This window comes from Nyctibius grandis, chromosome 1 (genome assembly GCF_013368605.1).
Source record: "Nyctibius grandis isolate bNycGra1 chromosome 1, bNycGra1.pri, whole genome shotgun sequence".
NCBI lineage: Eukaryota > Metazoa > Chordata > Aves > Nyctibiiformes > Nyctibiidae > Nyctibius > Nyctibius grandis.
Genome location: NC_090658.1, coordinates 10,466,971 through 10,494,778, shown reverse-complemented (window position 1 = coordinate 10,494,778; position 27,808 = coordinate 10,466,971). Strand labels below are relative to the sequence as shown.

Below are 27,808 nucleotides of genomic sequence, written 5' to 3'. Positions count from 1 at the left end.
AAATCTTAAACATATACAAGGATCTAGTGGATATCTAATCTCAGAAAAGTTACTGAAGGCAGTTTGCTCTTTAGTTTGCTCTTTTTTTTCTTCAGGTCTGCCAAATTAAACCATAGTTTGCCTCAGAGCAGAGTAAATTTTGCCATCTCTGTACATGATAATGGTTGGACTAGATGATCCCAGAGGTCTCTTCCAACCTGATTAATTCTGTGATTCTGTGATTCTGTGATATGAGGAGACATAGCTGAAGCATTCTGTCTGACAAATCAACAGATGATTTGAACCCAAAATGAAGCATTTCTCATTCAGAGGTTGCAGATGCTTTACTCATGAGCACTAGTATGATATGGCATGGTACCATATTCAGCTTATTGAAACTAAAACATAGGCAGGTTAAGTGATGCGTCCAGAATTACCCAGCAAGTGGTAATAGCAGAGCAGTAAACAGGGTGTAGTTCCCCTGTCTGAGCCCTCTATGCTGGGTTCAACAAGCTGAGTGATTTCAGATATACAGATTAACTAATTTTTCTGGACAAAGAGCAGGCTTTTAAGGCAATTGCTTTACGCATCTGGCTTCAACAAGCAATGTAAACCCTTTACTTGTATAAATATCAAAATGTCATGCCCTGAAAAATAGATTAAAATATGAATGTTAAATATATCTATATTAGAAAGCAATTCATACCCAGGAAAAGCTACTACTGCTCCAGAGTGACCAGGTTGTCCTTCCATTATAGCTGCATGGCACTGGATTAGTCCATGTTTGTTGGACCACAGCCTCTTTATCCTACTATGTAATGCCCTGTTTTCTGTTAATTTTCAATATATGGATGTGATTAAAGTAAAAAAAAAAGTCAAATATTATGGCCTATATTCTGGTATTTTTAAAATTTCTGATTGTTCCTAATAGTCTGTAAAATTCATGGGAGAAAAACGATCACAACCACCTTATTTATATGTAACTATACAAAAACCCTTGTGCTTACATAGTTTCTGCTATGCCTAATTTTAACGGGCCATTGTTCATAGTAATTGATACAACTCATGGCACAGAAGTAAAAAGGGAAGGTTTGTTCCCGACTTCTCCAGTCTCATGGAAGTCAGTGGGATTTTGGGCAATGCAAGAAAAGAATACTGGGCTGTCAGAGGCAAGCCGGGAGATCATACTTATTCTTCTATTTGGAGTCCACCAGGCAAATGAAAACTGTTTGCTAAGGAGACCTGGGCAAAGTCCCTTGGGGAGAGTAAAAGCTCTTCTGGGATGGCAAGCTATGAAATAACACAATATTAATGATAAATAGTTCTTTAAGAGCTGCCTAATTTTGCTCTGTGCAAGGAGAGCTGGCAGATAAACCTGCTGCGGCGCAGGATGTTGGGGAGGGGAAGGTGTGAGAGGAGGGGGCGGGCAGCCCCTCACCCCGGAGGCGGGCAGCCCCCGGGACTGCGGCCTGCTCTCCTCAGGAGGCGGGGGACGCTGCTGCCGCCCGGCTCCCTGCCACGGCTGCCCCGGGCACCTCCTGCATGGCGGTAGAGGAAGTGTCTGTCTGTCTGTCACGACAGCACGAGGCACCGTACCCGGCTCAGCATCGATGAAACGCGAAAATATAAATAAATCCGGTTGTTTGGCTCGATTTTTCGGGCCGCTTTACTGTCAAGGAGTGCCCCGGCGAGCCGGGCGGCCTGTGGGGACGAGGAAAGCCGCGGGGAGCGCGGCCGCCACCGCCGCCATGGCAACGGTGGCGGGCGGGGCGGGAAGAGGCGGGCGGCGGAGGAGGGGGGGTGACTCCGCGCTGATTGGGCGGCGGCGGGCGCTGACGGCTTCCGGCGTGCGCGCGCGGCGGGCGGCAGGGCGGGCGGCGGCCCGGCAGCGGCGGCGGAGGCTGGGGCGGCGGCGGCAGCGGCCGGGTCTGTGTCGGTGCGGGGCGGCGGCGGTGGCGGCGCGCAGGGATGGACACGCTGGGCAGGAAGGTGGTGGTGTGCGACAACGGCACCGGGGTGAGTACCTCCGGCCCCGGGACCCGCCCTGCAGCCGGGGCGGGGGGGAAGGGGAAGCAGGGCGACTCCCCCCCGCCCCGGCCCGGCTTCCTGCCGGCACGCCCGCGGGCCGCGCTCGGCCTGCCGCCGCTACCGGGCCTGGCTGCCTTCCCCCCTCCACCCCGTTTCCCCGCGCCAAGGCGCTGCCCGGGGGCTGGCGAGGGCCGCGCTCACCCTCCGCCAGCCCCGGCCCGCGGGCAGCCGCCGCAGCACCGGGAGGTGGGCGCGGGCCTGCGGAATGAATGGGCGGGGGGAGCTCGGCGCGGAGAAACGGCGATCCCGGCGGTGTGCCGGTTGGGGGCTTGTTTCTAAACCGGCTGAGGCAAATCTGCCGTCGGGGGGCTTTGGGGCTGGGTGCGGTGCGCGGGTATTGTGCTGTGCCACCCCCCCGCCCCGGCATTTTGCTGTTTTACCGTGAATATCTTGTTTCTCTACGTGACCCCAGCAAATCTCTCTGTAGCAACGAGCACTTAAACAAAATTACCATTTTTTTTAAAATTCCGAATGAGCGCATTGTACATTGAGCAACTAGGGATGTGTCCTCTGTACGCAGGATTATTAGTTTTAGGGAAATGTGGGTTTTTTTGATTTTTTTTCTTTTTTGCAGCTACTGGTCAAAATGAAGCGTCATCCTTTCCTTAATACCTTCCTGATTTGCAGCATACTCAAAATTGGCATTTTTTTTAATCAAGAGAGCCCCAAAGCTCTTCTCCCTATCCTTTCACCTTTTCTGCCCTCCGTGAGGGTGCAGGCACCCAGTGGAAATTCATCCTTTTGTCAGCGGTACGCAGGCTTTGAGGCGCCTTGACTGACGGGAAGTGAGAAAGATACCATTTTAAAGGAAACAGATAAGATGTTGTATGGGGGGATATTCCCCCTCGGTAATTTTGTTGAGAAATCCAGGGTTTCCCCCAGTAAAGACATATTATGTGGAGAGTTAACAAAGCTGACAGCATGTAAAGATCTCTTGAATGGCAAAAAAAAAATGGAAGTGTGGTGGTTTGGTTTTTTTTTTATAAACACTTGAAATAAAGAAGATTTTTTTTTTTTTAAAGCCCAAGAGGGAATAGTTGAGACAAAGGGTGGTGGTGTTAGAGATTCAGCATCCTGAAGTAGAGGGTTTTCCAGTTAGCATATGAAATGATTAGAACCGAAGAGCAACATCATATTTGACAGTTCTGAGGTTTGACAGTTCTGATGTCTTCTCATTTCTCCTCCTATAGCAAAAATTATCGTTAATAGGGCTGGGGTCCGGAGCCTTTGGACACTTTTCATACTATCATTTAGAAAAATGAAAGAAAAGAAGGCGGCATTTACCCTTTTCTTCTTACAAAGGGACATGGAAGCTTTTTTGTTGTTTTTTTTTTGTTTGTTTTTTTCATTGTTTAATACTCCTATTGTCAGGCCCATATAAAAAAAATTTTGAGCTTCGTCCTTTAGTATGGTCCTTTACATAGCAATAAATCACTGAGTTGTAAAATGTTTAGTATGTCGGTAGTGACAGCAGTGTTGTGCCGTGGCTGGTCTCCGTAAGGTGTGAGGCACGGGGAAGAAGCCATTATTTTTACCCTATTTCACGAGCTGGGTTTGCAGCACACGTTTTGTACAGTGTAACAGATCTCTGTGTGCTTTTAAATCCAGAGACATCTTGGAATGATACATTTTTTCCTCTGCGAGTTATACCGGAGGGATATAAATAACTATAACATCAGAAGGTGCTTTTATAGTGCCGTTGTGGTGCCGAGAGGAGGGGCCTGTGTCACTGGAGCTTGTGTTGCTTTGGGTTGTGTTCAGCCTCTGAGCAGAACAGCACATGTATGGAAGTACCCTGGCCACAGAGTTCATTGTGTGGGAGAGCAAAGTATCAAGAAATAATTGTTAAATCAGTAAGGTCAGAATATTTAGGTTGAATTGGGATAATTAAATTGGAATTGGAATAATTAAAGTGGAAGCAAATTTCTTTCGATAAATCTTTTGAGCCTCAACTGCGTATTGAGATTATCAAGTAGTCCTATATTGTCCAACCAGTGTTTTTATAATAATATTTTTTCTGTATGACAAAGAAGAGATGCTTTATGTCAGAGTGATTTCTGATACACTGTGATATGTCAGACTTAAAACCATGATTGAAATTAAATCTTTTGCCAGGTGCCAGAAATATTACGTAAGAATGGAGAATATCTTTAGAAAAATCAGATGCGATTTTAACTTTAGGCTTGTCCTTGAAATTTACTGTTCTTGTTATGCGGCAGTAGGACTTCTAACGTATCTGGCTGCAACCAGTCTTTGAGGAAGAGGTGACTAGAAGGAAGTTGTTGCAACACGTTGTGTAGCAGAGGGGCAGACAGTGGCACCTCAAAGGTCTAAAGCGTTAGAGATGGGTGTTCTTATTGGTATAGGACAAACGGGAAGTTATTTAGTGGCCTGTAAAATTGCTCTAATTATATTTAGGGTTTTTGTTTGAGAGTTGCATCAATGGAAAGAATCAAGCACAGAGACCTGATAAGAATATAAGTATTTGTTTTAAAACTTGTCACGTGACCTGTTTGTGAGCTTCCTCATTCTTTTCATTTGAAAGAATACTTATACATACAAGTTCTTACTGTTCGATGACTCAGTAGGAAGTGAAAGAGTCGGTATAAACCACAGTGAAATGGAGAAGAAACTATATATGGTAAAACTTCTTACATACGTGGTCTTGCACACAGGCAAGCTAAGTAGCTATGCTTAAAACACGCTGAATGTATAGCAAATGTGTGCAAAAATGAGTGATGATGAACTCTTGGCTTCCTTACAAAGATGTGTAAATTCATCGAGTGTTGGTGCTATTGTTCAAGATAAGGTGAATACTGAGCATTGTACTGAGATTATTTGAGAATTGTTCCAAGGAGAGTGCACAACAAGGGATGGAAGAGAAACAAGTGCACTATACTTGAGTTTTATTAGAAGGTTTCAAATTGAGAGTGGAAAGAACAGTGAGTAATGTCTGGCACTGGAAAAGGGAAGCTGATTGTATTCCAAACTACTGCAGTTCATAAGGTTTAATTGAAGATTTTGGAGGATCTTCTGTGAGGAAGGGAGAAGTACCTTATGTTTCCTATACCCCTTCAAAAATCTAGAACTGTCCAGGATCTATTATTATATACATCTGTGTTTCTTAAGTGCATTTACCTGTTAGTAGTTTTACCCAGTCTGGTTCTTCAGCCACAATTTCCAATGTTATGTTATCACGAACCTACCGAACCAGCTGAATATTCAATATCAAGTCAGGAAGAATACTACAGCAGGGATGCTCTCATTGATGGGAAGGCTGACGTACAAGGCTGACTTGTTCTCATCTTCACCAAATTTTCAATGTAGCCTGGGGGAAAAAAATTCACGTTTGAAGGGGAAGAGACAGAGTTAAAATTTTGCCCCTTCTATCTACTGTTGAGTTCACCAAACTTCAGAAAAATGTCATTTTTAAGGTGCTCTGTTCCAGCCTGAAAGAGGTAAAGAACAGACAGTGAATGTCCAAGCTTAATCCTACTTATTGTAGTTCACGTAGATTAAATATGGTTTTGATAGTGTTTTAGGCTGGTTGGAGAAATGACAGTCTGCTTTTAAAATCTAGGATTTGTTAATTGCCAACATCGTTAATTTCCTGGGAAGGTGTGTAGGAAGGCACTGGAAGTTACTATTACAGGTCAAATAGAAAGAACTTAGAATAGTATTTTTGTAGGTCAGCGTTTTCTAGGTCAGCATAGTTGTATGTGATTTCGAGAGGTATTTTTAAGGTTGGCCAAGAGGTGCTGACTGATTTTGTGCAGTAGTTGTTTTGGTCGCGTATCTCAGTGATTGCTATGTAAACCTGCCCAGTTGGCAGGATTTAGAAGTGTGAGTAGCTGAGCTTCTTGAGGGTGCTCCAGTAGTTTAAGTCATAAAGATTCATTTAGGTGTTACTGGTCCTGTTACTTCTGTTGACCAACACAGTCGGTGATGACTGGTAGGGAAGTTGCTTCATGCTGGTGGAAAGAAAAGGAGGAAAAGCTGTAAGCAAATACGTGGGTGTAAAGGTGCATAGACTACCTGGAGATGCTTATGGTTGTACTTGGAAGAATTTATGAAATCCTATGCTGGAGGATGGGATTGTGTGGGCTGTTTTATAGAACTTCCTTCTAGCTTGACCAGGTCCTGCACAATAAAATTTATAACAAGCATACCTAAATGGTGTAGTAGCAACAAAAATTGTGTGATTGCCCTGAATGCAGTAATTTGCTAAGTCTGAAAGGGAGCTTATTTTTTTTTTAATAATTTGGACGCCATTATTTGGACTTAGCTCAGTCCTTCAAAACGTCTCGTGTGTTTTCTCTGGTATAAAACTTTTGGTAAGGTCTTCTGGTGTGTTCAGGTAACGTGATCCAGAACTGCTTGTGGCTACTCTTTGCTTTCTCATAGCAGCACTGCATTCTTGAATACACAGATAAGATCTGTATAACTCCTAGGTCCTTCTGGCCTTAATATAAGCAAAAGAGTTGATAAGGACTTGCCTTTTCAGAGAACATGGACTGAAGTGGAATGAGTGAAATGAGTTTTTTACACAGTGTCGTTCTTCAGGTATTCCAAACAGCTCTGCCCTTGGAGACCGCAAGCACTGCATGGGTGAAATAAATTAGGGCCACAAAAAGCAAAAAAATTCCCTTAGCCCAGCTTTAATTAAAACATCTCTTGGCTCTTTCCATAATTTGCTTTATAAATTTCTTTCTGAAAGAGATGCCCTTTTTACTGCAGTAAGGCAAATAATTTAGAGCAACAGAAAGTGACTTTTCATGTTACCTTTAGTGTAATGGAAGAATTCCCCTCAGCTGCAATTAGCTGTACTCTTTGCTGTGATAGTTGTTTAAAGTAGCAGTCTTCAGACCTCGCTTCAGAAAACTCAGTGAACATCTTGGAAATTCTACCAGATGGTTCTTAATACAAACCTGAAATGGATAATTAAGCCTTGGGACAGGGTCCCAAGGAGGCTGTGAATTGTCTGTCCTTGGAGGCTTCCAACACCCAACTGATCAAAGCCCTAAGCAACCTGGTCTGAACTCAGTGTTGACTGCTTTGAGCCCCAGGTTGGACAGGACAGCTCCTGAGGTTCACCCCAACCTGAATGATCCCGTGATGCTGTGTTACCGCTGTTACACCTAGATGGTTGAGCAATTTTGCAGATGAAAATGCGTAATGTTTAGTTTGGAACTGCAGGATTTTGTTCTGGGATGCTGGTGTAGCGCAGTACGCAAAATATGCATCAAAAAAAAAAAAAAGAGAAGCCTGCTCTATATGAACTGCAGGCAGAAGAGCAGACTATGATATATACAAATGAGTAGGATAGCTGAAGAGCATAATTTGCTGATCCCCGTTAGCTAAAATTGTACTTCTTGCTAGCACATTTAAAGTTCTTGTTTTACAATTTAGCTTCCTCTAGTGACGTTTTCTTTATGCTCAGTTAATCCTCACTGTTTTCTTAGTGTATATATTATCTTGGGACCCAGTGATGTAAAGCTTCCTTTCACACATATTTGAGTAACAAGCACTCAGAGTATCCTCTTTGGTGTGAACTACCATCAGCTGATTTTGGTTGTGCTGTTGGTTTTAGAAGTGCTTACTGCAAACTCCTATCTTTATCCTTAAAGAAACCCTGAAAATTATGAAACTCTGAGAAATCCATCTGAATTGCACAGACTATCTGCTAGTTCACTGTTAAACACTTGTTATAACAGCTTAACACCTGAATTCACAACCTTTTGTTTTTTTCTGATGTGTAATTCATTATATGAATACTACTAATTGGAGAGGCGATTTAATTTGATCTCATTGGGTACTCATTGTAAGGTGATCCATTACAAAATGATGGATTTCAGGTTGCTAGAGAACTCTTTTGTAGAGCGTCAGGAAATCCAAATTCAAATACTGGACTCTTTTACACCTCTCAACATACTTAGTCGTTTTAATACTGTTTCTCAAAAGTCTGACAGTCTGATTCAGAAAACATTCTGGAAAATACTCTAGTTTTACAGATATACACATCATCTGGAATGTGTAAAATTGATTTGAAAGTATAAATCCAATTGGTTTCCAGTGGGCACATGCTCTTAAATTTGGGCTTTTAATTTTTTACCCCAAACCAGGTTTCTATTGGTAAATAAAAGTAATGCACATTCTAATAAAATTATTTATTCCTTTTCAGTTTGTGAAATGTGGCTATGCAGGCTCAAATTTTCCGGAGCACATTTTTCCAGCTTTGGTTGGAAGACCCATTATAAGATCAACTGCTAAAGTGGGAAACATTGAAATCAAGGTAAATTTTTTTCATTATTATTCTCTTCTGACAGATAAAAATATGTAGGGCAGCTTTTGACTTATGTAATGTTTGGAAGTGCTTTTTCCTTAATTCCCTTTTATGCTGTTTCAGTATCTCTTGATTAATTTCTGTATTGGGTTTTAGCCTGTCACAAACTACAAAGTTATTAAGAGGGTAATCTAAAGCACTGGAGGCCTTCAGATAGTACAACTGGGGAGGCAGCTGGTAGGGCTCAGATGGTTCTGGGCAAAAAGGGGCTTCAAATGTTAATATGCAAATGATGTCAAGATTAGAAGGCAGAAATCAGACAGAAGTGGTTGATGTTTGTCACTGAGCTGTACTATGGGATTCTGAGACAATGCTGAAGGACTGATGGTGCTTCCAGGTCTTTTTATACTGTTTGCTTTCTGCTTGCAGCTGATCATCTGTGATCTTGTATGAGATGTTTAACCTTGGTTGTGTTTGCATTTCATTGTTTCTATTGTTTTTGTTTTGTTTTCTTTTTGCTGTTGATAGAGGCAGGTACTCCACACCAGTTAGAGATGGAGAGGCTGTGTTCAGGCTACTTCAGTGTTATTCCAAGCTTGGAACAGGGCGGGAACAAGTGTTAGAGAATCTTTTTCTGAAGTCTGGGGAGCTATCATTTCACTTTATTTTGTAATATGCTTCAAATATTAGTAGTTGCTTCTGCAATACAGGCTTCAGTAAATGTCTTGGCCCTGCTGTGGGCATATCTGCCCTTCTTGCTTCTGGCCACGCGTTCTCACCTTGTGCTGGTCGTAGTGCTTGTGCAGTCATGTGGTGAGCCACTTTAGTGAGCTGATCGAGCCGAAAAAGAGTGATTTCTTTGTCAGGTAACGTTTTGACTGCCTCACTAGACAATTGTGCAAGCTCCAGTTTGAGAGCAAGGCAGAAGAAGGAACTTGAGGGAGAAGTGGGAGGTGATGCAGAACTGTGGAAGCCCTCACTTAGGCCAGGGAAGGTTAAGTAGAACCACACATGTACAGGCTGTCAGTGTTGCTTTCCATGTTGCTTCTGAGCAGCAGCTTAGTAGAAGGAAAAAGAAAGAATCTGCTCAGTCTTGTTCCTTATTTTCAGAACCCTATGGGTGACAAGGAGGACTTCAGTTACCTGATTTCTGCTGCTGCTTGTAAAAAGTAGTATCAGCAGGTGGCCATACTAAGAAGTCAAGAGGATGAAAGACATCAGACCTTTCCAAAATCGCCCTTTTTCTTGTTTGTTTGTTTGTTTCTTTTAAATATGCAATCCCGCTTACCTTCTGTCAGCTAGGACAATTTGGTCGAAAGGAGGAGATCTTGTCCCTTTCACAGTAGATAGTATTTTGTAAGGAGAGGAAAAACATCTTCCTTCTCTTGCAAGACTTGGAGAGGTGTTTCTTTGGATATCTATTTGAACTTAATGTGAAAATTTCTTTCAAGGGAGGTCCTGGTAGAGTTTTATGGAAGTTACGCAAGTGATTTAAAAGTCTTAAATCCAAGAAAAATTTTCTTGCATGAAATCCCATTGTTGAAGTCATGTTTTCTTTCCAGCTGATCTGGTACAACCTGTCCTGCCAGTTTTTGTGTATCCTCTGATTAATCTGATAACTTAGTTTGATATCATCATAGGTGACAGTGTTGAATTGGAAAGATAGAAGTGGGTAGTTGCTATGAGATCAGTGCGAAAGAACCAGTAAACTATAATTTTGCATGCATTGCCCATCTTCTGCTTGAGCATAGATCACATGGGTGTATTTTAGAGAGTATAAACTGTGTCTAGATTCTTCCTAGAAGTTTTATAGCATCTGCCGATAATAGCTGGTCACTATTTCTTAAGGAAACAGCGTATCAAGAGAAGAAATCCCTGCCACAGATACTTTGGGTATCCCAGTAGGATAATACAGTAGGAAGACTGGTTAAGTGTGACTGCCATTTTTCTTTGTGAGATTCTTGCAGATTTCCTTAAAAAAAAGTATTTGGCAGATGAGTTTTATGCCAAAATTTAATTCTGGCCATTCACTGCAAGTTCTTACAGGATAAGTTTAAAATTGAGTAAAGGAAGCTGGCAAGAAGATTATTAGTTTAACTTTTCAAAACCATTCAGAAAAGCTGTCATTCCTGTGAAATTCAGAAACTCTGCGAAAAGAGGCTGGAAGCTGATCAAAACAGTGGTTATCATCCATTGATTGAGTTACCAATTTCAAGTTGCTTTGTCCATGTTTTCCTTCGGGATTCTCATTTTAGCCGGCAGCAGGGATATAACTACCTCTTCTACTCAGAGTCCCCAGTTCAGGACACAAGCACAAAAGTTCAGTTATTACTGGGATTATTTTGCTTAAAATTGCAACCTTAAAACTCTTAAGACCAGAAGCATAGATGCTGCGCTTCACTTTTACTGACTTACTAATCTTTGAAGCAGGTTTGGGGGTTAATAACCTTCTTAGGAAGGCAGGACTGATGAGTAGCTTTGACTAGTTAAAACAATTAGGATTTTAGGGCAGATCAGACCTGCTGAGCCATAGTCCATGTACTACAGTTCTGCTCAGTTTCTGCCCAAGACAACCTGGAGAAGGTCATTCTCTGGATTTGAAGTGAGGAAGAGGGCCACATTCTGACCAGGCTCTTTGGTACTGCCTAAGGCAGCTGCCAGAAACTCTGCGCACTTTTCCTCTGACACAATTTTCAGAATAAGTAGATTTGCCTTAGTGGTGCTGATAGTTACCCTGTGGCTTTTGACAGTTTAGGTGACTCGAAGTAAACTGAATCGAAGGAGGAAAAATGTCAATAATTGTGAAAATGGCTTTAGTGTAATTTTGGACAATGTTTGTACACATACGCTTCAAATATCTCATTAGTGCTTCCTGGCTGCTTTAATTATCTTCCTACCTCTGTGGCTTGCTATTGAGAAAGAGCTTTGAGATGCTGCTCTTACTACTGCACTTCATGACTGCTTATTTCCATTCTGAGAGTAAATGCCATAATTTAAGTAAATATCTCTTATTTGATTCTTTTTGAGTATTTGTTCCATGATATATGAGCAGGTTCGCCTGCTTTTATAGGTAAATACCTTTATGTTATAGTTTTCAGTTCTTGGGTATTTAAAGCGGAATATTTAAAACAAAGTTTAAATTTAGCATTTGTCAGAGCCTAGTTATGGTTAAATGCCTTGTGCAGGGTCTTGTCTGGTTCATAAAAACGCCTTGCCCAGGGTGAATCTCCAGTGTTACAGAATATTTATGCACAGAAACCTATTTGTGAGAAAGAGGCAGATATACTGATCTTGTTTGCAATGTAAGATGTATAAACATGACATGCCAGTGACATGTAGCAATAGCTTCCTTTAAAGAGACATTTTAATCTGAGATCCTGAGAATGTTAGCTTGGCCCTAACTAAACTAACTCGGATCATTTCCCGCTGTACATGCATCTCTTTTCAGCCTATTTCTACTGTGTACTTAAAATAATTTGAGAATTTCATTTAGGCCTTTTCTGACTTTCTTGCTTCTACCTTCTTTCTTCACCTTTCTTGACCTGTTGAAGTAGAATAACAAAAAGATGGTAAGTGAGGTGCCCCTGTGCTGTTTGTTTACCATTTTTGCTTGATGGGACCTAGTAGCTGTTATGTTATTTTTTGATGCTATTCATTGTTTTGTCTTGTCTGGCATTTTGCATTTGAATATATACTTATTGTGGACGTTGTTCATTGCTTTGGTTTACTAGCAACTAATTCATGAGAATATTTTATGTATTGCTTCTAAATGCTGCATAACCTGTAGTTTTGCAAGATGTAAGAATAACTCTTAAAGATCAACATGAGCTCAGCATCTTTAACAGTATAAATTGCTATATTTAATATTACAAACCAAGAGCTTGAAAGAACTTTCAGATTTCAGTTAGACAAATATTACTGAGTACCAAAGTGGTGGAAACATTGAATGTCATGATATGGGTTCCTCACTGCAAATTCAGTTGTGCTGTCCATCCTCTTCACCTACCAAGTGCGCATATTTGTTAGGGTGCTCTTGAGAAGAATTGTTCTGCCCTTTAACTTTGTTTTAAAAGGATGTGAAGGTTTTGTTCCACTTCATTGCATATTTGAATAGTGGCTTTTCCTGCGCTGTCCTGTTCGGTAGCATAGAGCCTCAAAGAACAATGCACAAAAGAGGATTCCGATTCTTCTAACTGGTGGAGTTTCTGTTGTCTTAAATTCTCAGGAGTCACGTGGCTGCGTGATGGAGTTTTCACAGTATGGTTTCACTAGAGTACACTTGATTTAAAATGTTAGTCTTGACTTTTGTCTTCTGTACAGACGAGATAACTAAAATGTGATCTACTGTGCGAGGGAAAACAAATAAAAAAACACCTTGTCAGGGAGAGGGGGTGAAAGAGAAATGGTTTGATTAAAATTATTTTCAATTAACTTCCTTTTTTACGGTCAACAGCAACTGTTTAGGTTACTTCTAAAAAAGGCATTATAAACTGAACGCCGGATTGTTCGTTGTGCATCTTTTTTCCCTAGCATTGAATGGCAGGTTGAGTAACCCTCACTTCAAAGTTTTCTGTGCCACAGCAACTGCAAACTGCGGTGGCATAGTTTTGTATGAAGCAGCTGGGGTTTTTTTAGCAGTTACTATAATATTAGTGCGGAAACAGTGCTATTGGTACCTAGAAATATGTTCTTATAGGCTAAATATGAGCAAGTCAGGTAAGGCTTCGTTAGAAAAGTATGGGATATAATAGGGAGGAAAGATAAGATGTTACTGTGCATACTTCCTCTGGGAAATACGTGGGAAAGAAGATACGATGCTACTAATTTGAATGTGCAATGTTTGCATAACTAACTTTAATAAACAGATTGCTTAATCAGTGTGAAATGACTATACAAACTATGCATTAGCTGGTTGTATTTGTGTAAGAATGCATTATTGGGTTTTTTGGCTTGGGACTTTTGGCATGGAACAGATGAGGGTGTATTTTATATTTAGATGTGTCTCTTCACGCCCTACTGACATAGGCAATATGTAAACCATTGTTTCTTTTAATGTCTAGTGTGGAACTTCTAATCTCTTATTTGCTTTTGCTACTGTTCGGTATGCTTATTCACCACTCATTATTCCTTTTTTGGTATTGTGCACAGAAATTTGCAACATGCATGGAAAAATATTCTGCCAATCCCACCTACTACCCTTATGTGCTATTTTGCATCTCAGCCTTTAGAAATTAGTGTTTGATAAAAGAATTTTGGAAGTGTCAGTGGAGAAACATCAGTACTTATAAAGGTCTTTGTAGTATCTAGCTGTAACAGGGTTTATTGTTTTGGTTTAAGGTTAATTGGAAAATGGAATTTAAAAAGTTTGTTTTGGAAAAGGTTTGGGATGGGTAACAGCCAAATTTAAATACTACATGAAATATATTCTACTTCTCTCCTAAGCACCTGGAAATTACCCTAAATTGTGAGCATTGTTTAAGAACACAGCTGGACACAGGCTGGAGCAGTTCACGGTAATTCTTGAGGATTTTGGTGTTTAGAAACTTTGGAAGCACTGACATATTTCTGTATTAAAATTTTACAGGATCTCATGGTTGGTGATGAAGCAAGTGAATTACGCTCAATGCTGGAAGTGAATTATCCAATGGAGAATGGCATAGTTCGGAACTGGGATGATATGAAGCACCTCTGGGATTACACGTTTGGACCAGAAAAACTTAATATTGACACAAAAAATTGTAAAATACTACTCACAGAACCTCCCATGAATCCAACTAAAAATAGGGAGAAGATTGTGGAGGTATGTCTGTCTAGTAGGAACGATATATACTGTTATTGAAGCATCGCTAAGAGATTTTAACTTCTTGGAACACCTGGTAACTATCTGAGGCAAAGCAGTTTTCCTGTTTTCTAACCAAAACTCGTCCTCAGCCATAGTCATGAAGGCTACTGTGGTTAAATTCAAACAAGCTGATCTCGTTAAAAAGCTATAAGCAGGCTTCTTGTCTCAAGTCATATCACCGTTAAAACACAGAATTGGAAATATATGTTTATCTTCACGTATCCAAGATATATTGATTACTAGCTATTGGGTGAATGTTGATTACTTTAAATGACTTGAGATTCTGTAAGGTGGTAATGCTTCAGAGGAGATTGAAGCTTGAGCAAGATGATGCTTACCAGATGGAGCAGTGTTGTTTGAGGTAGTTGAGACAAAAGTATGATGACAACCAATTCACTAATCTTTGATTTAAGCTAGGGATTATCAGTGAAAGCCTTCTAAGAAGGAAAGCCTGGCTCTTGGATCCTTGATCTCAGAGTGCTGCCCTATGTGACCTAAGCTGCACCTGAACCTTGTGTTAATGTAGGTTATCAGATGTGTATTGTTCAGCTCTAGTACCATGTGACAAAGACTCAGTTTTGAAGAGCAGTAGTGTTTGAGGAGAACAAAAAGTTTAGTTTCCCGTTTTGTTTTTTTTTTTTCCTCAAGCATCATAGGTATTTTCAATTAATGTAAGTATTCAGTGTAACGGAAATGTAATTAAAAAAATGTGTTGTTAGAGTAGCTGATAGGGCAGGAAAAATGGATTCTAAGTTTGAAACCTTATCCTTTTATCAGAACTTTGAGTATGAAAGCTTGTGTATATATTTTTGTTCTCAAATCTGTTGCCTAGTCTAATAAGAATTTACCTTTCTCATTACCTGCTGACCTTTCCTTTAAAATCATTTTGTTGTCACAGCTACAGCAGTGCTTTCTCCAACATGGCAGTGAATATATTCGCCCTCATCTTTTCTTTCAGTGACTTGGGAGCAAGTGAAGTATAGCAAAGTTGGAAAAACTTAAGTGAAAAAAATCAAACTGTACTATCTAAATTCAGCCTTTCTTAGCAATTGTGGACATTAGGGACCTATTAGCTAAGTATTAGGTAATCATAGAATCATAGAATGGGTTGGGTTGGAAGGGACCTTAAAGATCATCTAGTTCCAGCCCCCCTGCCAATGGCAGGGACACCTTCCTCTAGACCAGGTTGCTCAAAGACTCATCCAACCTGGCCTTAAACATGGCCAAGGAGGGGGCATCCACAGCTTCTCTGGGCAACCTGTGCCAGTGTCTCACCACCCTCACTGTCAAGAATTTCTTCCTAATATCTATTCTAGATCTACCCTCTCTCAGTTTAAAACCATTCCCCCTCATCCTGTCACTACTTGTCCTTGTAAAAAGCCCCTCTCCCGCTTTCCTGTAGGCCCCCTCAGGTACTGGAGGGCTGCTATGAGGTCTCCCCGGAGCCTTCTCTTCTCCAGCTGAAGAGCCCCAACTCTCTCAGCCTGTCTTCATAGGAGAGGTGCTCCAGCCCTCTGATCACTTTTGTGGCCCTCCTCTGGACTCGCTCCAACAGCTCCATGTCCTTCTTATGTTGGGGGCCCCAGAGCTGGATGCAGTACTCCAGGTGGGGTCTCACGAGAGTGGAGTAAAGGGACAGAATCACCTCCCTCGACCTGCTGGCCATGCTGCTTTTGATGCAGCCCAGGATATGGTTGGCCTGCTGGGCTGCAAGCACGCACTGCCGGCTCACGTTGAGCTTCTCGTCAACCATCACCCCCAAGTCCTTCTCAGGGCTGCTCTCAATCCATTCTCCACCCAGCCTGTATTTATGCTTAGGATTGCACCGACCCACATGCAGGACCTTGCACTTGGCCTTGTTGAACTTCTTGCGGTTTGCACAGGCCCAGCTCTCAAGCCTGTCAAGGTCCCTCTGGATGGCATCCCTTCCCTCCAGTGTGTCAACCACACCACACAGCTTGGTGTCGTCGGCAAACTTGCTGAGGGCGCACTCAATCCCACTGTCCATGTTGCCAACGAAGATGTTAAACAGGACCGGTCCCAATACCGACCCCTGAGGAACGCCACTCATCACTGGTATCCACTTGGACATCGAGCCGTTGACTGCTACTCTTTGAGTGTGACCATCCAGCCAATTCTTTATCCACTGAGTGGTCCATCCGACAAGTCCATGTGTCTCCAATTTAGAGACAAGGATATCGTGTGGGATGGAATCAAATGCTTTGCACAAGTCCAGGTAGATGACATCAGTTGCTCTTCCCCTATCCACCAGCGCTGTAACCCCGTCATAGAAGGCCACCAAATTTGTCAGGCATGATTTGCCCTTGGTGAAGCCATGTTGGGTGTCACCAATCACCTCCTTGATTTCCGTGTGCCTCAGTATAGTTTCCAAGAGGATCTGCTCCATGATCTTGCCAGGCACAGAGGTGAGACTCACTGGCCTGTAGGTCCCCGGGTCTTCCTTTTTCCCCTTCTTGAAGATGGGGGTTATGTTTCCCCTTTTCCAGTCGGTGGGAACTTCACCGGACTGCCACGACTTCTCAAAAATGACGGATAGCGGCTTAGCAGCTTCATCCACCAGTTCCCTCAGGACCTGTGGATGCACCTCATCAGGTCCCATGGACCATGCAACATTAGTAATACTGTCTATTATATATCAGTCAGCTGTGGTGTGATAGACATCGCAGATTATTCTGGGTGGCCTCTGTGTAATAGTAATGGTTGAATTTCCTGTTCAGGTTTCTTTGCTTTTCAGCTGTCTACAGTAGTGTTCTTGTTTCTGTTTTCCTGCTAAACACAAAAGGCTGAATTTTAGTTATTCTGGTACTGAGTAGTTTTATACCATAAATTGAAGAGTCTTGTATGGTTTCTGAACTCTGATAAAATATTTATATTGCTCCATTTGCTTTTTTAAAACCACTCCAGAGATTGTAGATACTTAGTCATGATCCAGAGGATTAGGGAGAGCTAGAATCCATTTTTGTAAATTTAAATTTGAGTGAAACAGAAGCTTGTTGTTTCTATTAATATTTTTAATGGATCACAGTGTTAAGAGAACTAGCAAAATTTAGTTTTTAACTGCAACATATTTATACTCCTTCCATTTTTGACATGGACTCCTCCTTTTTAGGGAATCTAGCCCAGTATGAAGCAGAGGACTGAATTAAGATTTTTCCTAAAGCCTGCAGTAAATATAATAATGTCTCTGCATTTTGTGATACAGTGCAGTAGCATTTTAAAAGAAAAGCTTAGTCATCTGGACCATATCAAGATGATAGATAATTATATACACTGTACTTCATTCTACTTCCAGTAATTCTCTTTCCTCACCCCATCGCTCATGGCGATATCATGATTAGAAAAGATATCATTGTAATTTGTTAACATATATGTCATGTCCCATGTCAAGGCATTTCTCATGTCAAATAGAACAGAGCTAGATGTCTTGAAAGAAAGAATTAACAATCCCCCAAAGGCCTGCGTGTAGGTTATAAAAGGGTTTTGTAGTGGCATCTAGGGTTCGGTACAACATGTGAAGGCAGTAACTAATGCTATTTGAATATTCATTTTGTTGTATGAAGATGATAATTTAGATTTTTCTTAAATTAGTTTTTCATTTTGTAAGCACTCAAGTTGTTTGAAAGACTCATCCATTGGAATAGTGCTGGGTACAGACAAGGACTACTCCAATGGGATCTTTTTGAGTTGCTGCCCTTTCGACTGTTCCTTTTCTGGCAGACACTTCTGCTTCTTGTTTCTGAAGGTATTGCGTACATGCTAAATTGTGGCCATTATGGAAGCTACTAGCCAGCCTTGTAATGTCTTGCTCGTTGTTAGCCCATGCACCTGACTACTGTGTTAAATTTCCTTTTATATTACCCAGGTCACATTGGAGGCTTATAAAAACCCAAAGTGTGATGTTCCCATGGCAGGGTGCTCTGCAGCTTACCCCCTCTGTGTTCCTTTCTGCTTGACTTCTGCTATACTGTGTGCTCACAGGAAATATCCCGAGAAAGGCGGCGTCAGTCTTCCCAGGGCTTTTGCAGCGTGCTCGGTACAGCTATGAAATAATTAACTTGACTTTGCAAGGATCAGGTTTTTGATATGAACCAGCTGTTTAAAATCACCCTATTCTAACAGAGGCGGCTCTTTAAATAGTTTAGAATTCTAAAATTGTCAGGCATCAGCTATTTTTTCTTTAAAAATATTTAGATATCTTTTACTTGAGCTGTGGGAGTACTTAGGATTTAATCAGTTTCTAATCCTAGAAGTTGCAGAAGTGCCCAGGAGGCTGCAGAATAGCAAAAGCAAAACTTCTGTATGTGCTGCAATAATCAAGAGTTCATCTGTTTTCCCTGGTAAAACACTTTGAGGGGAAAACTGCTGTACAGTATGATGTGTTTACTTGGCCTTTTTCGTGTTTATAAAGAAGACATGATCCTATAAACTCTACATCCTTTAATCTTAGACTCTGTTTCTTCACTGAAACTAGTTTAGTGGTTAGGGGAACCTAGTCTACAAGACAGGCAGTTACTTTTCATGTTTCAGTAGGAGTTCTGCAAACTTGTGGTTTTCTATATGTAGTAACAGAGTTAGCCCTACCTGTACTATTTCAATTGTACTGGATTTTGCACTGATCTTAGAAGTTTGTCATCAGTTGTGCTTTAAAGAAGGGAAGAAGGTATCCCAGATGCAGAGAACAACCTGTGACACTGGGCTTATTCTAGACCCATATGCGTAGGAGTCTGTCTGGTTTTTACTTGGCGTAGTCTGCAGTTGTACAAAGTCTGGAGGGCTTGATATGAAGAATAAAAAAGCCCTTGAACTTCATTACATTTAGAGCATACACCTTTAACAAACATTTCATTCCCAAGTCACACTTTGGTAATGAAGTACTTGGCTGGTCTACAAGTACTACCTCCCACTCATTAAGCACTTTGGAAAACGGCTTGATAAAGCTGCAGAAATTGGTGTGTGGGTTTCTTGTAAGTATTCACTTTTGTTGCTAAATGGATGTGGAATATTTCATACAGCTCATCTTTTATGAACAGGTAAGGTATAGAACTGAATGTATGTACTACTTACTGCCATAAAGCACTTAGATTTCTAATGTTAGTGTAGAATCTGTATGATGAAATTTCTTGGAAAGTGTTTTTGATTAGTAATAATACAGAATTACAGAAATACAGTTTTCAAACATATATGAAATTTCTTTTAAGTATTTGGCCTGTTCTGGATGTTAATTTTTGCCTTCATCTTACAGGTTATGTTTGAGACATACCAGTTTTCTGGGGTGTATGTAGCCATTCAGGCTGTTCTTACTTTGTATGCTCAAGGTAGGCAAAGATAACTTAAAATCTCTTTAGTTTATAAATGTGTTGCTGAACCAGATGTCTAATATGGTATTAATGGGTCTTGGGCTTAATTCATCACTGCTATAACCAAGCTCAGCTCTGTCTTACAGGCTCTCTTTTTGTTTTGAGGAACTATTGATAGGTACCACTGTTGGTGTTATTTTCATGGACAAACTGTGGAGATGTGCTTGTAAATGCAAAAACCTGGTTTATCAAAACTGTCACTGTTTCAGGGTGTAGTCATATAGCCTTTGGCATCAAATCTTAATGACATGCTTTTGATTTTCTGATAAAGGAAAAAATTATTACCATAAGTGAATTTCAAGAAGATGACTAGGTGACTTTGCAGTCAGTTAAAAAAAAAAAAAGTTGATTCTTTTGTGGTAGATAAATGATCCTCAGCCTGAGGAGAAAATTATGGATTCACTGAATTCTATAGAAATTCTACCATTAACTGCAGTCCATCTAGGATTTCAAGTTGTTACTCAAGCACAGGGGTTCTACTAACATGACTCTTTACGTCTGTTTACTAGTGGCTTACTGTATTTATCTGTCACATAGCAGGAAATAAATATCCTTGTCCATTAACATGTCACCATAGTTTCTATGTCTAAGAGCAAAAACAATGGGGTACTGGAAGGGTGGTTGTGTTATGCAAGTCATTAAAAGTAGTTGAACCAAAACCACTTTTGCAGACCTGAATATTAATTTTATTTATTTCCTGCGATCTGTGCTATTACCCTTTCTTTTTCCCCTTGTTTTTTCTTTGGTTTGGTTCCTTATAAGTATTTAATTGACTAACATACACAGTCTTAAATTCTGCTGTAATTGTACACGTATTTTACCATATAGTGCTCAATTACTTTGTGAATAACAAAATGTAAAACAAGTTAGAGCAGTCCTCAGTGTTTCTACAAATTATCATCTAAAAGACAGCTGAAGACATTCTAAGATATAAAAACCAAGTGGCACATAAATAGAACATTTGCTTTTGAAAATAAAAAGAACTCTTTAAAACATCCTATTTCTATACTTTAAAGATTAAAGTAGTGGCTAAAATTACATAGAGAGACATGCCTCACTTCAGCGCACCAAATTTTGTTGCTGCTGTTAAAACTCTCTTAAGACTAATAGTTGCTTTTACCTGGAATTCTGTGTGCTGGTGTGCCTTTTAAAGGCAAAGGGGTTTATATATCAAAACCTAGTTCTGATTAGGAAATCCTTTAGCAATTCCTCGCAACAGTCTTTTGGATTTAGGTGTAGTCCCTTGTGATGGACTGTTTCCCTCCTTACTGTGTGTGTCCAATTGCAAGACTTGCTGTGTTTGCATAGTGGTTATTCCAGTTCACTAATAAATCTGAAGATCAGATCACACAACTGAACCAAGGTGTGTTCTTTGGTTCATTCGAGGCAAATAGCCAATTTGTTTGCCTTCTGCTTTACAAAGCTCGAGCAAATTACAGTAGCCAAACCAATGCACCTTGCCATTCCATATTAAATGTTCCTTCATTATTTTAAGGTCTCCCCTTAAAATATATTTTCCTGCTTTAGGTAGCTTGTGAGAAACTATAAAACCGTTTTCTAATCAACTTTCACCATTAATTCTGCTTCTTATTTATTTTGTTAGTGAAGTATAGAAACTTCTGTTCCTACATGCTTATGATGTATCAGTTTTGTACACTTAGAATTTAATGGTTTTATGGGAAACTTTTCACCAGAGTTAATTTCTTTAAAGTGGATCTGATTCAGCCTAACCCTGTTTCTGTGGGAAAAAAATTAGACATGTGCTGTATAGTCCAAATATTCTCCACCTTATGAAAGCATTGTTTTGTTTATTGAATACCAGTCAAAATCAACAAGTCCTAATAATTGTAACAAGGTAAATTTGCGGCCTAAATACCTCTGGGTTTCTTCATATGTGAGAAATTAATTTAAGGTTGCACATATACAGCTGAATCTGAGGAGGAATTTGTGCCGCAACAAGCATTCAATGATCTTAGATACTCTCTTTAATTAGAGTGCAATTTAAGGTGTCAAAACACCAGATAAAATCACGAATGGTAGAGTTATAAGCATCTAGGAAAAAGTAGAGGTAATACTTTTAAAAAATGTATATGAAAGCACTTGTTACTATGAAAACCTTAAGTTTAAAATCCAGCTGAATGGAAATAACTGAATTTTCAATTGTGCACTACTTTTCCCAAAATGATGACTGGGGGAACAGAGGTTGTGTTAAGATTACAATGAAAAATCCTGCCTTAAACTCGCTACTATTCTGCTCTATTTATGAAGGTGCTAATAAAAGTTGCACCTTTTTTTTTTTTTTACCCCCCTCTCTCATTCTTTTAGGTTTGTTGACTGGTGTTGTTGTGGACTCTGGAGATGGTGTAACTCATATTTGCCCAGTTTATGAAGGTTTTTCTCTCCCTCATCTCACCAGACGGTTAGATATCGCTGGGAGGGATATCACTAGGTACCTCATTAAGGTAAGCTGGAAAGAATTTTTAAGGTTGAGGCTGGTATCTGTGGTACATTGGTTCAAGTTAAAATCCCTTGGTAGCAAGAAACCACTATATGTTTCCCCTTTATTATTCATATATTAATTACATAAAGAACTCCTGTATTCTGTGTATTGCTTTAGTCGATCCTTGTTACGTTTCCTCATCTAAATCACAGGTGATATTATTGATATTATTCAAAGACTTCATGTTTTCTTAGTGGCAGTTTGTAGGAAGGGATTTTATTCCATATGTGGGAAGGAAAACCTCAAAAGTTGGCTTTCTTGATATATAGAATACAATTTTGTTTTCATTTTATCAGTTCTACTAACCTATTTTCAGAAAGACTTTTTCTTACAGTGTGGAACAAAGTATAGTGATTCTTCCCTAATTATTAAATAAGGCAGTACGTTTTATAGACTATTTGTTTTGGTTTTTTTTTTAAATATAAGCAACATTCTGGATTGAAAAATCTTATGGTTAAACTAGAATACTGGAGTGTTCTGAAGTGAAGTCCTAAATATAAGAATTATTTTGGTTAACTTTCACTTGTCTTTGTAACGCTTATACTGAAATTTGTAACAACAAAGGAAATTTCCTACTTGGAGTTAATGTTAATGCTGCTGCTATTCTACTGTTATGGTAGTAATAGATACACTGTGACAGAGCTGACTTAATACTAAATCTGCAGTTAAAAAAGGGAGACGAACTTTTAAAGGTTCGTGTTTGAATGTACTCATCTACTGATAAAGAGATCTGGACTGTTCTTCTGTTTACCACTGACCTAATATGTTCCCTCTAGCTCCTCTTGCTGCGAGGGTATGCTTTCAACCATTCTGCTGATTTTGAGACTGTTCGCATGATCAAGGAAAAGCTATGTTATGTGGGATACAACATCGAACAGGAGCAGAAACTGGCATTAGAGACCACAGTACTAGTTGAATCCTACACGGTAAGTGTTTTTGAGACAGCTTTTCTTGTTCTAAACTTCGTAAGTTTAAATTCAGGTAACATTTAGCTTTGATTCTTTCTAAATTTTTCTTGGCAGTAGCTCACTTCCCAGACATAGGAGTCTGTGGAATCAGATTACTTGGTTCTGGGAAACCTTTTTTTTTTTTTTTTTTTTCTTTTTTCTTCAAATCTTGCATAAGAATTTGTACTCATTTTTGTCATTGTAGATCCTTGAAATTTGAATATTATAGTACAGGAAGTTGTAGAGAAGGTGGACTTAACTCTAGCGTGTCAGGTTGTTTCAGCTTCAGCCATCTAGCAGTGACGCGTTTGAGACCGATGTCTGGTGACAAGAATGGTAAACTTGCTCTTATTGCAAACTTTCTATGATCACACACGGAAGAAAAGAACTTGCAAAACCATTACTCTTGCTGTAAGATCATATTTTAAATTGATATTAGGAGCTGTATTGCAACGAAATGTTTGTTGTATTGATGTATCTGGTCCCTGGTGTCTCTAAGTAAATTGCATAACGTTGAAGAATTTGTATCTTCTTTCAGTAGTACCAAATGACTTCTTGCAATGGTGACAATTATCAACAATTTCCTGTTTTAAAACATTAGGGAACAACATAGGTCATTTCCTTCTGGTTTGTTTAGTATCCAAGAGGCTAAAAGTAGTCTTCTAAATGATAGTTTTTTCTTCACTAGCTCCCAGATGGCAGGATTATCAAAGTTGGTGGAGAACGGTTTGAGGCACCGGAGGCTCTCTTCCAGCCTCACTTAATCAACGTAGAGGGGGTTGGTGTGGCTGAATTGCTGTTTAACACCATCCAGGCCGCTGACATTGATACCAGGTAAGAGCAGAACACGTAAAATCCTCTGTCAGGGGTGACGTGAGAACTGCATTCAAACAAAATAACATCTTTTGCTTTAGACACTAGTATGTGCACTGCTGGGAGAGGTTGTGTACTTGGAGTGGGGCTCAGTCTGAGATCTCGGAGCTTAACAGGTTGTCTGGAAACTCGACTATTTTGGTACGAATGAACAAGGATAAAATCTTGAAAGCACACTATTTTTATACTGCTGCTTTCTGGGATGCCTGGAAAAGCATGAGCAAGTCTGCCAAACTCGTGCAAAGTCTTTGTGTAGTGACTGTTCTCTAGATTTGTGTTTACTCCCCTGTACGTACAGGTACCTACTTGTACTACAGAGTATACTCTACGACACTAGAAAGGCTATTTTTTTTTGGTCAGGTCTGAATTCTACAAGCACATTGTGCTATCCGGAGGGTCCACCATGTACCCCGGGCTGCCTTCACGACTGGAGCGGGAACTTAAACAGCTTTACCTGGAACGAGTTCTGAAAGGAGATGTGGAAAAACTTTCGGTAGGTACCGAGTCGCTGCTTTATTTGTGTGGGGCTGAGGTTTATCCTGAATCCCCACTAGAGGGAACCAAGTAGTCAGAAATGACAGAAGAGGAGGGTGGCCTTCCACCCAAGTTCCAAAATTGCTGCCTCTACCCCTGCTTTTCGTGTAAGTGCCTTGTGTGTCTATACTTACAATAAAGGTACCTTCTAGTCCATGCTAATAGCAAGTAATTCCTGAAGTCTTGGGTTACTTTGAATGCCCAATGGGCTGATAAATGCTAGGACACAACTTGTAATGTAGGTTCAATGAACCTAGCAAGTTTTTGTGCCTTAAAGTCATCATTGAGCAAAAATTATTTTTTTTTTAATCTGTGAAAGTTTTGGTTCATGCTGTAAGTGAAATACTCAAAAGTAAGAGGCTAGAGTTCTCACACACTTTCAAGTGAAATAAACTTCCCTTGTTCATTGGTTACTGTGATAAGCAGACAACAGCCACACGCACGTTACAGAGGTAACACTGCATTGTAATGCTGTCTGCTTTTCAAGGAGGAGATATTCACAGAGAAAATTCCTTTGAGTGGAGTTTCTAATGTTGAACTGAATTGAACTTCCCTGGTTCTTAATACGGTGTTCTTTAAAGATCTTTTGCAACTATATGGAATGACTCACTTGTACAGGATGTTTTAAGTCTAAGACAAATAGCTTTGACTGTACTCATTTTTGCTCTTGAAGTTAGAGCTTTAGCATCAAAAAATTTAAGGGAATGTTAATTAGTTACGGTGGTCTAGATTGTGCAAATTTAAAATCTGTTCCATCTGACGTTCTAAAACTTGGTATAATTCTAAAATATTTTGTGATTTGATGATCTGGTAATTTCTGATAATTTTAGCCATCAAAGCTTAGGAAGTGTTTCACTTTTTACTGTGTTTGTGAAATGCAAAAATACGGTCTTTAATTTCGTATTCTGACTCCTGGGCTTTTTGTGGATACACTGAAAGTATAATTTTGGGGAAAGTGTCAATAGCTGTCTCCAGTTTCCAGTGCAAGGTAGTTATTTTACTTCGGTTGCACAAGCTGGAAGCTCATGCAGAGTGCCCTGTGCTAGCACTACAGTTTTCTGGTTGCATTTTTCTCAATAAAGTTTCCATTTCATTGTTCTGGTGGAAAGCACAATTTTATTTGGAAAGGCTTTGTTTCAAGAATCCTACTAACAGTTTCTTTTCTTTTTCTTAGAAATTTAAGATCCGAATTGAAGATCCACCTCGTCGAAAGCACATGGTGTTTTTGGGTGGCGCGGTTCTAGCAGACATCATGAAAGACAAAGACAACTTCTGGATGACCCGACAAGAATACCAAGAAAAGGGAGTGCGTGTGCTGGAGAAGCTTGGTGTGACTGTTCGATAAATCCCAAAGCTTGTTCCCATCACATGTCTAAAGCTTTTTTTTCTTTCATTGCCAATCTCTGAACTCACTCAGCTACATGCTATGGAAAGGCCTGTCTGTGGCCTTTTGACCCAAAGGTCAGGTTTTGTTCTGGTTTCTTGGGGGAGCTTTTGTTAAATGTTTCTTAATGTGGCTAAATTTGACTATTAAATTTGACCACTTCCCTGCAAACAAAACAGAGCAAGAGCAGCCTGTCTACTTCATTGTTCCTTCCCAGTAGGCAATTGGGTAATTCTGGTAGGCTTTTTCTTCTGGGTTTATTGCTGTAGTACTGCTAGCTTTTGTCTCTAGTTCACAAGGGGTTGTGTGCCTTTTTTAGCATAAGAAAACCTTTAAACAGGAGTTTTTGCTATTGGATCATTGTGGTGGTTATCTTTGCATCTTTTTGCCTCTCTCTACATTAAGATTATTTTTTTTTTCTTTCCTGCAATTAGGAATTTTAATTAAACATTGTTAGAAACTAGTTTAACTAGCTGGAATGGCTTTAACACACTGTTTCGATGTAACGTGGTTCCGTACGCACTGCTGCCTAAACTGGCTTCTGAGGTGGTTTATCCTTAAAGGTGGTGGTGGGGCTTTCATACTGTATTTCTCTAATTGGGCATGTACACAGTTGCCACAAACGGAGAAACACCTGATATTCTGGCAAATGTAAATCTGTGGCCTTAGGTGTCTCTTTTTCTGGAGGGAGGAGACAGGTTTGAGCTGTGTTGCTTTTCTGTTAAGGGACAGCTGGGGGTCAGTCTGACCAAAAATGCCTCTTTTTATAGCTAAATTTTGGTACCGTGTTGTCTCAGCATAGGGAGCAAGAATGTTAAATTAGCTATTCTGTAATTGTTGAGAAACTTAGATATGCTGAGACAGGAGCCTCTAAACTTCTGAAGAGATTTAATACTTTCAGAAATGCTTGTGAAAACTGTAACTATAGATATTAAAACCCCCAAAACTAAGTTTTAAAAGTCTGATGTTTTAAGTGCTTGTGTGTACATCAGAAGCACTTCCATTAAACTTTACGAGTATATTAACCTAGTGCCAAGTAGTTCCTGCAAATTAATATTTCAATTACCAGTGTTTATTGCAGCAAGCAGATATTTATAAACAACCACTGGCAGTAGGTTATAAAGAATGACCTATATTTGTTCCAGTTAAAAATAACATTGGAATACAAGATGTTGTTGGTTGATAAAGATCCACAATTCATTTTGTCCAGTCTTGATTTTTGATACTTGACGTGGGATGGGGAAGGAAGTGAAAACCAGTGATGAAAAATGCTGTTTCCAGAAAGTACATTAAAGCTGAGTTGTTCTGAAAAATAGAAGTTGTCACTGGTAATTATCAGCCATCTTCTCTGAGTATAGTTGCCTGTATTTTCTTCCTACTAGCAGACTGGTAACTATCTTTGCAATAAAATCTGCCTTACGTAAAGCATAGCAAAAACTGCTTGCATACAAATGCCAGTTAGACTTCGTTCTATTTTGCTTTTCATGGAAATACTATATCACTTCTTACTGGTTTTCCAAGCCTACCATAACATTTAAGCATAAGGAAGTTAAGATATGCTTTTGACTTCCAAACCTTGGAATGTATGAGATATGCTTTCATATACTTGCCATTTGTCTACATCCTTACATTAATAATTGACACCAGGAACATGGAAATATTAAACTCCCTTGGATTCTTAAAATTTGCTTTCTTTCTAAATCGAGCAGACAGCTTCCTTTTGGCCGAGCGAGCCAAACAGGCAGAAACCATGTCTGCATTTCTTTAATAACAAGACAGTCGCTATAGTATTGCTAGTAATGACCATTTAATTATAGGTGGGTGGGGTTTTTTGCAGCTATATTTACTCTTAACTTGAACAATATGAATTTACAGGCATGCCGGTCATGCCTCAGTGCATGCACTTAAGCAGTTACTAGATTTTTTGGGGACATGAATGTAAGGGGTACTCTGAATTCCTGTAGTCTGTGGAACATTTAATACACAAGATTTAAAAATGC

At 39.9% G+C, this 27,808-nt stretch overlaps 1 protein-coding gene across 3 annotated transcripts; it reads left to right on the top strand.

Moving 5' to 3' along the window:
- The first annotated feature begins 1,867 nt into the window (after window positions 1-1,867).
- Window positions 1,868-27,808, top strand: ACTR2 (actin related protein 2). Of its 3 annotated transcripts, XM_068395360.1 has the most exons (10): window positions 1,868-1,995; window positions 8,249-8,359; window positions 11,905-11,919; window positions 13,935-14,150; window positions 19,456-19,528; window positions 21,896-22,032; window positions 22,847-22,996; window positions 23,706-23,851; window positions 24,251-24,383; window positions 25,599-27,808. In XM_068395360.1, exons 1-10 carry the CDS (start codon window positions 1,948-1,950, stop codon window positions 25,767-25,769), a joined length of 1,200 nt encoding a protein of 399 aa, XP_068251461.1. In that variant the 5' UTR covers window positions 1,868-1,947; the 3' UTR covers window positions 25,770-27,808. The 3 variants fall into 3 exon arrangements, with proteins under 3 accessions (XP_068251461.1, XP_068251471.1, XP_068251479.1); XM_068395370.1 differs by lacking the exon at window positions 11,905-11,919; XM_068395378.1 differs by lacking the exon at window positions 1,868-1,995 and having other exon boundaries at window positions 8,290-8,359; window positions 11,902-11,919.

Excerpts from the sequence above, each read along its gene's own strand:
- ACTR2 (XM_068395360.1), top strand. The coding sequence starts at position 1,948 with ATGGACACGCTGGGCAGGAAGGTGGTGGTGTGCGACAACGGCACCGGG. Across the intron at positions 22,033-22,846 it reads TCACTAGGTACCTCATTAAG|CTCCTCTTGCTGCGAGGGTA; the intron begins GTAAGCTGGAAA and ends TGTTCCCTCTAG. Across the intron at positions 24,384-25,598 it reads GAGATGTGGAAAAACTTTCG|AAATTTAAGATCCGAATTGA; the intron begins GTAGGTACCGAG and ends TCTTTTTCTTAG.